At 35.8% G+C, this 10821-nt stretch overlaps 1 protein-coding gene across 1 annotated transcript; it reads right to left on the bottom strand.

Moving 5' to 3' along the window:
* Nucleotides 1-349: 349 nt before the first annotated feature.
* LOC145115061 (laccase-17-like) lies at nt 350-2900 on the bottom strand. Its single transcript, XM_079051219.1, has 6 exons — nt 2667-2900; nt 2438-2589; nt 2086-2330; nt 1835-1963; nt 753-1703; nt 350-654 (listed from the first exon to the last, which is right to left on the bottom strand). The coding sequence occupies exons 1-6, from the start codon at nt 2883-2885 to the stop codon at nt 524-526; spliced, it is 1827 nt and encodes a 608-aa protein (XP_078907345.1). The 5' UTR covers nt 2886-2900; the 3' UTR covers nt 350-523.
* Between the last annotated feature and the right edge of the window lie 7921 nt (nt 2901-10821).

Genomic DNA, 10821 nt, shown 5'->3' with positions numbered 1-10821 from the left:
GTATTGTTTACGTTTTTTAGGTGGAACTTACTTCTAACTAGACGTTGGTAGTGTTGTTGTCACTTAAATACACCTTATCGGAACCGGTTGTACTAGAAGCATCGTGTCATATAGATTTTATCAAATGCGGTGGTAAACCGACATTCATAATGGGCTCACATTCGTTGACTTTAAATTTGGCACGATTGTGATGTTGGTTAATATATTTCATTCTAGCCAAGTCATATGATAATTATCGATGTACTAGTGAACGAAATGTTTTGCACAAATTTTTTAGCCTCCAAAATGCTTAGAATAACATTTCTAATTCTACTCTTATTTTCTTATCGATCCAAGATGAAACAATCAATTCATAGGAAAGAAATTGTTAGATTTTATTCAATGGTGTACCTCCTCACATGAATTTAATCAATTACTCACTATAACAAATCCAATGTTAAGTTGTAGAAAAACAATTCAGATCCGTAAAACTAGAATTGTTGAGAAAAATTGATTGAAACGTGTCAAGAAAAGGAAGTGAATTTTAACATTTTGGAAGATCAGCCGGTGGAGGTAAGAGCTTTTGGTTAGGTAGTTCTCCATCCAAGACGAGCCATGCCATCTTCAAACCCCAACCCGTATGAACTTCCAAATGACAATGCATGAACCATACCCCTGGACAATATATAAGAAGAATAATATATCAATGACAAACTAAAACACATCATATATGCACCACAAGAAACCAAACTGAAATTACATGAGTAACAAACCTGGGTTGTCCGCTAGAAATCGTATAGCAACCCATCCACCAGAAGGCACACCAACCGTGTTTCTTTCGATAGGGTCCACAAGATTGAAGTACTTAGGGTCCTTCTTAGGATCGTAGTTTCCAAACCCTTGACCAACAACAAAGAAATTGAAGCCATGGAGATGAAGAGGGTGGCTTTCAGCACCAAGAATGCTGGTATCTTGCATGACCAACTCCACACTAGTATTAAAAGGAAGAACCATGAGTTTTGTACCATTGCTCACAAAGGTGTTATTTGGAGGAGTTCCGGTATAATTAAACCAATGCAATGGGTTGATTGGGAAATAAGGACTATAAACACCCTTCGATTTATTAAAGAAGTGGGACTGGAGAAGGGCAACACTTGGTTGTACGAACGACACATTATTTATGGATGCAGCGAATCTAGTCCCATTCGGTCCTTGGCAAGTTCTATTTTGCGCACAAGGAGCCGTCCCAAGTCCTACTGTGAAAAATAAATGTTTGTTGATCTTCTGTGGGACATTAGCAGGAAATTTAGAGTTTGCCAAGCTTCGAAGTCTATTTGAAAACTTTGACACGAATGAAGTGTCATTTAAAGATGGTAATGTTGGTGTAAAGAGTGGAAGATTTTTCATCGGAACGGGCGACTCATATTCGAGAATACCAGCAACTGTGGAATTGTCAAAGGTTCCTTGACCCGTTACATATGGCCTAGCAGACATGAGAAAGTTGGCACCGGGAAATTTGGATTTGGTTTTAAGGAGGACGTTGGTGGTTTGACCAGGAGCTAGTATAAGCGTTTCAGTGTTGAAAGGTTTTACATAAATGGCATCAGCCTCGACAACGGTGAGGGTGTGGTTTGCTATGCGAAAAAAGAGTTCATCATTGAGTGCTGCATTGATCAGTCGAAGGAGGTATGTCTTCCCGGTCTTTACCTTCAGCTTGAATGTGTCTGCAGATTTCATGAGCATTCTCATTCAGTCATGGTTTCTATGTATACATGTATCCTATTAATTAATATGTACACTGGTTTTCATTTCCGAGGTGTATGTACGTATGTAACAAAGGCTAGAAATACGGTACCTTTAGCAGAGCAATTGTACAAAGGTCCGGGAAGCCCATTGAAGGTATAGGCATCAGAAACATTTGGACCCCCACCGGTTTGTGTTGCTTGCGAAATTATAGCCTCTGGATCAGTATTGAACCACTCTCCTGTAGACATACAAAATTGTAATTTCTCTCATGCATGCAAAACAGATGTAATTAAGTACAACATAACTACAAGCTTAAAGATTTAAAGATTCAAAAAAGTATGTACACAAGATTAGTTTTACCAAAGATGATGGGAACTTCTTTATATGGCTTGGTAAAAGGGTAGGGGACATTAAGCTTTGGAAGAATGATGAGAGGGCCATAAACACTTGCTCGTAACCATGATATATGTGCATGCCAAAACAATGTTCCTCTTTGTCCGATAACAGTGTAGTTGTAGACATAACTCTGGCCAGTTTGTATGGGGCATTGAGTTATGTAAGCTGGCCCATCGGCCCATCCACTCCGAAGTTGTCTAATACCATGCCTGTGTATATAACATGCATCAGAAACATAAAACGATGTGATTGCAGTTAAAGTAATATATAGTATGTCATAGAGCGTTAGAAAATACAAAATATACAACTCTTATACCAATGGATTGTAATGTTACTGGAGACATGGTTGGTAACTTTTATAAGAAGCCGGTCACCCTCTCGAGCGACAATACGTGGACCTGGAAATTTTCCATTGACCGTAACCATGCTCTTTGTGTGGCACAGTCGTGTCACGTTTTGCAGCTCGATCTGCATGAAAAAATAGATCAAGTTGTTGGACTACAAAAATGATAAGCATCATGGATATCTTATGTAATGAGACATACGTTAAACTCATAGCTCCTGGTAGTTCCACCAACTGTATACATAGGAAGCAGTGAAGTTATTGCTACCAACGACAAGAAAATTCCCAGAAGACCACCCATATCTTTGAAGAAGCTGAAAGCTTCTGCTACTGCATGAACCAAGCTATGAAAGTTGAACATATTATATAGGTTGATGTCTAAGGATGATTTGGCAGATTGAAGAACTATTTCTGATTGCATTACCAACCGTTGTTAAAATGCAACTTTAGAGTGCTATCAAAGAGATCATATCCATCTGTCCTTTCAAAACCTTTCCTTTGTCGTAAGGACTAGGTCCCAATCTTTAATATAACATATATAATACTTTATTTGATCAAATTGTTAGAAAAAACATAGTTTCAAAACTACCTACTAGAAAACTTGAAAAGTTGTCAATACATAATTAACAATACATGTTATAGGCAAAAAAAAAAAAAAAAAAAAAAAAAAAAATGATGGGGGGGGGGGGGGGGGTGTGGTGCGAGTAAGTCACATATTTGTTCATGTGTTCCTTACCGCCGGAAAAATTAGCAAATTAATATAACAAATACCAACAAAAATCACTCAAATAAATCAACTAACATGACACCTATACATAATAAAGTATTTACGTATACACAAATTACATTCAGGTGAATTTGATTATCTATCAACTAGTAAAAAAGTTCATATTCCTTTCAAACAATTTTTTCTTCGACGTGCGTTTGCCTACATTGTACCTGATACATATTAAAAGTGTAGGGTTAAAAGTGTAGGGGCGTTGGTTTGGGTCCGATTTGATCCCATGAATTGACTCCTTTTAGTTTTTCTAATATGGTTAAGAATAATTTAAAGTAAATTCAAATCCTATCCAAACTAACTAAATTACATTGTGCCTATATCCTTTTTACAATTCGGTTTTTATGAGATGAAACATTTTTTAAAATATATAAATTGAATATTAGTTGTTGGTGATTTTCTATCACTAATATTATTTAAGTGTAATGGATTAATTTGTTGATCAATGTCACTTTGATAATTATCGAACAAATTAGTATGGTGCGGAGTGCACATTTGTTTGATTTTGTCATTGTTGAAAATATACTGCTATTTAGGGGCGAAACCCCTGAACTGACGGGGGTTCGAGGGCAGCGCCCCTGGCGGGGTCCAAGGGGCAGAGCCCCTGGCTGGGGTCGACAAGTTTTGTGATCCATTTATAGACCCGGTCGACAGGTCAGCGCGAAATTTTTTTATAGGAGCTATGTTACTATAAAAAAATGTCTCAGAAATCCATAATTTTAGTAAAAACACCCGCTTTTGTGATCCATTTATAGACCCAATTTTATGTTGGTTTATGACAGGTAATATGGTCATTTTTTGGATAGGAAATTGTTTTCCTGTAACTACCATATGACAGTTTTAAGACAGGAAGTTAGTTTCTGTTATATGATCATTTTCGGATTCATTTTGGGTACAGATTTCATAACATATTCTTCATTCTCCCTTCTAGAAAAACAGCGAGTTTCATCCGATTAGAGATTTTGAGTGTACCCTCGAAATGCTTTAATCTGAAAGTGTTTCACAACTCTCACTGATCCAAGTATATCTATATCCCGATTTTCTAACATTAGTCAATGCAATTTAAAAAAAAATTTGTTTATTTGTAAATTAAAATTTACAAAGAAAAATAATTTTAATTTAATATTTTGTAGTTAAAAAACTTTTGAAAAACAAATAAACATCAAGGAAATTTATTGGGTTTAGTAAATTAATAATCGATTAAAGATATACATAGAAAATTTAAAAAAAAATAGGTAAATAAATAATAAATAGTTGTTCAATTTTTTGGACTATTGAGTTTTGTTTTATAGACCAAAATTAATCTGAAATATAAAATAACAATTTGGTTTTTTTGAAAACTAATCCAAAAATCTAAATATATAAATCAATGCCTAATCCAAATTGTTTAATTGAACATTTTTTTAATCTGGTAATCTTTTTTCTTTTATTTAACAAACAATAAATCTTAGTTATCAGCGTACAACGAGTGAGAAGACACACAGGAACAAACTACACCGCTAAGCCTTTTTGTATGATAAATTCAATTCTTTTGAAGACTACATCCATAGATCTTTTGGAAATTTCGATTTATCCAAATATTGAATAACTCAAATTAAAATAAGAGTTACTTACACGAATGATCTTTATGGTTTGTGGTAGTTTGTGTACTTAGTATTTTTTTTAGCTCGGACCATCCTTATTGTTTGATTTTGTTTCGTCTTTAGTCCAAAACATAAAATGACAACAACGCCCTTATGTATTTCTTTTTTTTAGTTTTTAATAATTTTGAAATTAAAAAATCAAAAACAGGTAGCATCTTTGATAAAATAATCATACATGAGAAATCATATTAACATCTTTACTTTTGTCATCCCCACCCTATGTTAGATATATCTACATCTCTACTTCTTCTATTTTCTAAAAAATCACAAGAACTCTAAATCATGGAACTACAACTACCGCCCACCATCACCAAATGGTTGCCGACCAGCATTAACTCCAATAGAAATCGTTATCGTTGCTTTGGCTTTTTTCGGCGACTAACTCCTTCCCCGTTCACTTCCCACCACCACCACAACCTACCCATATTTGTATCATTTCATCACTACCAGTGACCCCTTCTTGTGATACACACCATTAAAATTGACGGGACATCAACACAACTTCATGCCCACAACATTTTATCAGTGCATTCCTTTGATTTTTTAGACCATGTTCGGAAGTCGTTCCAATAACATTGTGAATCTGAGCTACCACCATAGAAGGCGTGGATGGAAATTGGAACTCCCACGGTGACATCGTCCTCTAATGTTAGGTTATAGGGAGGAAGATGAAGACGAAGGGTCATGGTGGATTTCATCATTGATTATAGATGGTTATTATAATACATGTTTTGTAAACTCTAGTATTTATGCTATAAGGGTATTTTGACCATATGGGCATTTTGGTTACTTCATAAATATTATAAGATATCAACATTGTTTCTTGTGAATATTGTTGATATTTTTTTTGGTGATCTTAGAAGTGATTAAAATCATGTTTAATTGTTAGATATGGTGATGGTGGTTGAAGAGGGTTAAAATGGAAAGAGTTGTTAAATGATGGATTGTTGTAAGCACATGATTCGCAATCCTAGAGTTATACGATGTGTAGATGATATTTGACTTAAACTTTGTTGTACATTGCTATTTTAGTGAAGGAATTTTACTTTACTATTAAATGACGCATAGTATTAAAGTATGTGACACATTCATAGTAGGACGCTACAACTGAATAGGGGAAACACGATGTGTAGGAATTCTACATGACACGATGATGAATGTGACCCGTGCCAAGCATGTACGTGACATATAGATGTCGACATAGTAGATATAACATAAGAAGATTGGTTATTTTCTCATTCTTCGTCAAAATGCTCCAGAAACTTATGGGACGATTTCTTGAGTATTTTGAGCTAGAAAAGGGGGGAAACAAGGGAAATTTAAATAATTAACTAAGATTTACATGACTTAATACCATGACCAATAATTAAGTAAGATTTATGCTTAATTCAAGAATTAGCTAAGATTTACACATAGTAAGCACATAAACATGATATTTACTAATATATTCATCTTCATACATCCAATTTCACAACAATTATGATCATATAAATTTCTAGGGTTCATGAGCTCGAAAAGGGGGTGGGGGAATCAACGGAAATGTAAATGAGATGATTACCACACAGTTAGATTAAACATAACAATCTCCTTCTTTTATTAAATTTCATCCTGGAGGGTTAAATTGAAGTGGGGCTCATGAACCCTAGAAATTTATTGTAACGTCCCAAAAATACTAGTAAAAATTTTCATTTTCAAATCACCAAAAGGGTATAACCATTTGTTCCAAAACCAACAAAAGTATAAACTATTATCAACATCATTGTGAATCAAATAAACAGTACGAAATAAAACTCAGGGGATGATGTACGATCATGTTGGGCCTTCCATTTGGAACTAGAAGTACCTGAAACATTTAAACCACAAAAATGTAAGCACAAAGCTCAGTGAGTTCCCCAAACTACCACATAACCACATGGGCCTCCCCATAACATATTCGGCTTCACCCATTCAATTAAACGGGCCCCGCCCAGCTCACATATTAGGCCCTGCCCATCATACGTAACGAGCCCCGCCCGACATACATGTAAGAGTAACAAAGACAACTAGAATTCTTCATTGTATAGTGAGAAGACTCACCTCATAGTCGATCAAACTACCACCTCAGCAACAGTAACGAGAAGGATGGTACTACAAACCACCTAGTTCATAACACAAAGTCTAATATCAGACAAGGACAACCCCCAAAGGTTGACCCAAGGTCAACCAAGCCAAAAAGCCAACAAAGTCAACATTAAAACAAAAGCACATCATACTCTGGAAAAGCGCACCACGCTTTACCTTAATTCAAAGGTTAAAGTGACTTAATCCATTAAGTCAATACCCCAAATTCCATATTTGAATTCCTATAAGGTCTATGTGGATAAAGTTTCCAACTTTATCCATTAATCCTTTCCCTAACCAACAAGATCTTAACTTAAAGTCTCATAAAGTCCAAAAATGCATTATTCAAGTATCAAACTAGCAAGTCCAAGTCTTCCACTTTTAGATAGGAATAAATAAGAATTCTAAATGGATAAACTTTCCAAATTTATCCATCATAAGGCCACCACTTCTAAGATCTAATCTTTTTGCACTCAAAATGGCTAAAGCATCACCAAGGCTTGCATGACTTGAAGAGAGGAGTAAAGGTCAAAACTTTATCATCTCATAAGGTCCTAGAACCATCATAGAGTACATGAATGGTGTTGGAGTCCATGCAACACAAAGATCCTAGACCAAAAGGCAAAAATAAGCCATAAAAGGGCATAAGCAAGATCTAACAAACTAAAGATCAAGATTGGAGATTTATACTCACAATGGTCCAAAAATGGATTAACCTTGTTGGATCTACACTTGAACTCTTCACGCAACCGCCTTGAAAACAACTTGATCTTCAAGATTCACACCAAAATATGAAAAGTAAGCTTCCAAAAGAGATTTTAAGCTCCAAATGAGAGAGAAGGGGCTAGAGTTTCTCTAAGGTTTGTTTATGAATGAAAGAGGTTGAGAATGAATCAACCCTAGGCCATAAGTGTGCTTAAATACCCATTAAACCCTAAAATATTGTAATTGGTTTGGGCCGAAAAGCGCGTTGCACACACTTCAGAAAAAGCGCCCCACGCTTTCGGGCCGAAAAGCGCGTTGCACACAATTTGAAGTTTTCGATAAATTAAACAGATAAGGTAAACGCAAATACATACTAGGAAATGGATGTTACGTTTATATGACCATATATGTTGTGAAATTGGATGTATAAAGATAAATATATTAGTAAATATCATCTTTATGTTCTTATTATCTGTAAATCTTATTTAATTCTTAAATTTAAAGAGTTAGCGATGAACCCTATCTATGAATGGTTATAACATTATGATATCTATGTTTTAATGAATTAAGACATGTGGATGAATTAATAATGGAGCATAATTAGATTTGATGCATAAAATTATTGGTCATGGTATTAAGTCGTGCATAAAAGACTTATCCATTGAGCTAAAAGTACTTGAAATTGTGAATGGATGTGTATTGTAAGTTAATAGTGTTTAGGTTATGTCTTAATAGATTAAGACATATATATATATATATATATATATATATATATATATATATATATATATATATATATATATATAGTTTATGAGATATATATGGTTTGGGTTTAACCGAAGGATATGACTTATTGAAAATATTAAGTCAAGTTTATGAATAAATGGGTGATACCTTAAGTTATAATATTCAAGATTTGTATGCCATTTTGACAGTATATGAAACGAGAGCGGATATGGGACTTCAAGAGTTGGAATCTCATACACCTAAAACATCTCAAGGTGAGTAAGCATACTTCTCTACTAGATAGTTTATATTTAGATATGTATTTATTAATGCATTATGTGACACATACAATATGTTGGTTATTAAGAATTGATATTTTTAATGCAAAGATAATACAGGTGTATATTGTTGAGAGTTATATTGAACCAGTATACCTGAGTATTATAGCAAGTTATTGTTATATAAAGTAATAAGTAGGTTTAGCTACATTTATAGTTGAGTATAGTTATATTGTATGGGTTTTATAACTAGTATAGTTGTTTTATGTTGTGGGTCATAAGAAGTTGATATTGCGGTTTATTGTTGTGAGTTGTTATAATTGATATTGATGTATTAGCAACGAGTTGCGAACTTGTGATTGAGTTACCTTAATAGTTATAGCCGAATATAACTGAGAAGCGGTGATTCAATAATTATAGCTTAATATAATTGATATAGAAGTGGTTGAATAGTTATACTTAAATATAAATGAAAAGTAGTTGTAACATCCCGATGTCAAGGTAATTTCAATTTCAACCCTATGTTTGAATAAAATTGCATTTTGACCCTTGGGTTTGAGGAAGGTTGCTAGATTGGCCCAGAGTGGCAATATAGTAATGTTGACTTGACATCTAAATGTTGACCAAGTTTGACCGATGGCATTTTGGGGAAATGTTATTAATGGATAATGTTTTGACATTTAGGATTTGGGTTGAGAAGGTATTTGGGAGCAGAGTATTGATCAACTATTCATCAGATTGTGAAGTGAGTTTTCCTCATTATAATTACGGGTCAAAGGCACCAAAGATGAGCCATTGGATTGATATATTGTTATACATTGATTTATGATATGCTGACTATGGGATAGATCTGTATGACTATATGATAGTTGTTGATATGCGTAGACCGGTAGATCTGTAGGACTTCATGTGATTTCCGGCTGCATGATTATCTGTCTGTTGAATATGTTTGTTATCTATTATATGTCGACATATTGTGTTGGGTTGAGACTTTACTACTATGCGTGTGAGTTAACAGAACAGGGGTATTCCAGTCCGATGACTGAGTGAGCCCGAGGGTATTCCAGTCCGATGACTGTGTGAGCCCGCTCTATATTGGTATTCCAGTCTGATGACTGAGTGGACTTGTTGTATGTTGGCATTCCAGTCCGAGAACTGATTGGGCCAGGGGTAATCCAAACCGATGGCTGTGGTCCCGTGGGTATTCCAGTCTGATGACTGATTGGACCCAACATGCTTGTTTGTATATGATATGTGTACGGTGTGGTGGTCAGCCAACCCGTCGAGGGATGTCTAGCCTTTCTCTAGGAAGTGAGAATAGGGTGTATGCACATTCTAGTGAGTGTTGGTAGGGTTGTTGTGATGATCTTCTGAGACAAATACGGGTATGTGCGGAAGGTAGTATGGGCCCATACTACTGGAAGCAAAGGACCCGTACGCGTAGCAGGGAAGTCACAACCCCAAGGGTTTTGTTGGTGAATGGTTCCTATGGTATGATATGCGTTTTATGATATATCTCTAGTTTATTTTCAGTAGGGTGTTCACGAGGGGATCCGGATCAGTAGCGAGTGGCCAGGAAAAGCCAGGGTTGACCGAGGATCAGGTCAGGGAGATGATTCATGTTGAGGCCATTTCTATTGTCTGGGGCAGATACTAGAGTTGTTTAGGTTTATCATGACCGCCATGATGGGGTTCTTTAATGACCGATACACTGCACTTTCAGAGGCTCCTGCTGCTACATCCACTACGGCCGTTGCTGCTGTGGGGATTGGAGGGGGAGAGCCTTCCGGTACCGGGACTTCGACAATACGAAGCCCCCAGTGTTTGACGAGGTTCAAGATCCAATCATTTCCATGAGGTGGCTGTCAGATTTTGAGGGATGTTTCTTTACTTGTTTCTGCCCAGCTGACCAGAGGGTCAAGTGCGCTCTGAACCTTCATAGGTCCGAAGCGAAGGATTGGTGGAGACTGATTACTAGTTCTTACACTCTAGAGCAGAGACTTGCAGTATCATGGGAGACGTTCTCTGAGATGTTCCTGTTGGGTTTTGAGCATTCTAACACTCCTATGGTGTACATGCAACCCTATAAACCTTGGATCTATGTTTTCTCTATTATAGATGCAAATA

Source organism: Lactuca virosa, chromosome 5 (assembly GCF_052849685.1).
Source record: "Lactuca virosa cultivar CGN04683 chromosome 5, Lactuca_virosa_CGN04683_v6, whole genome shotgun sequence".
NCBI lineage: Eukaryota > Viridiplantae > Streptophyta > Magnoliopsida > Asterales > Asteraceae > Lactuca > Lactuca virosa.
The sequence above is the reverse complement of the archived record's forward strand: the minus strand, read 5'-3'. Positions and strand labels throughout refer to the sequence as shown.

Excerpts from the sequence above, each read along its gene's own strand:
- LOC145115061 (XM_079051219.1), bottom strand. The coding sequence starts at position 2,885 with ATGCAATCAGAAATAGTTCTTCAATCTGCCAAATCATCCTTAGACATC. Across the intron at positions 2,331-2,437 it reads AGTAACATTACAATCCATTG|GCATGGTATTAGACAACTTC; the intron begins GTATAAGAGTTG and ends TTATATACACAG. Across the intron at positions 1,704-1,834 it reads GTACAATTGCTCTGCTAAAG|ACACATTCAAGCTGAAGGTA; the intron begins GTACCGTATTTC and ends TGAAATCTGCAG.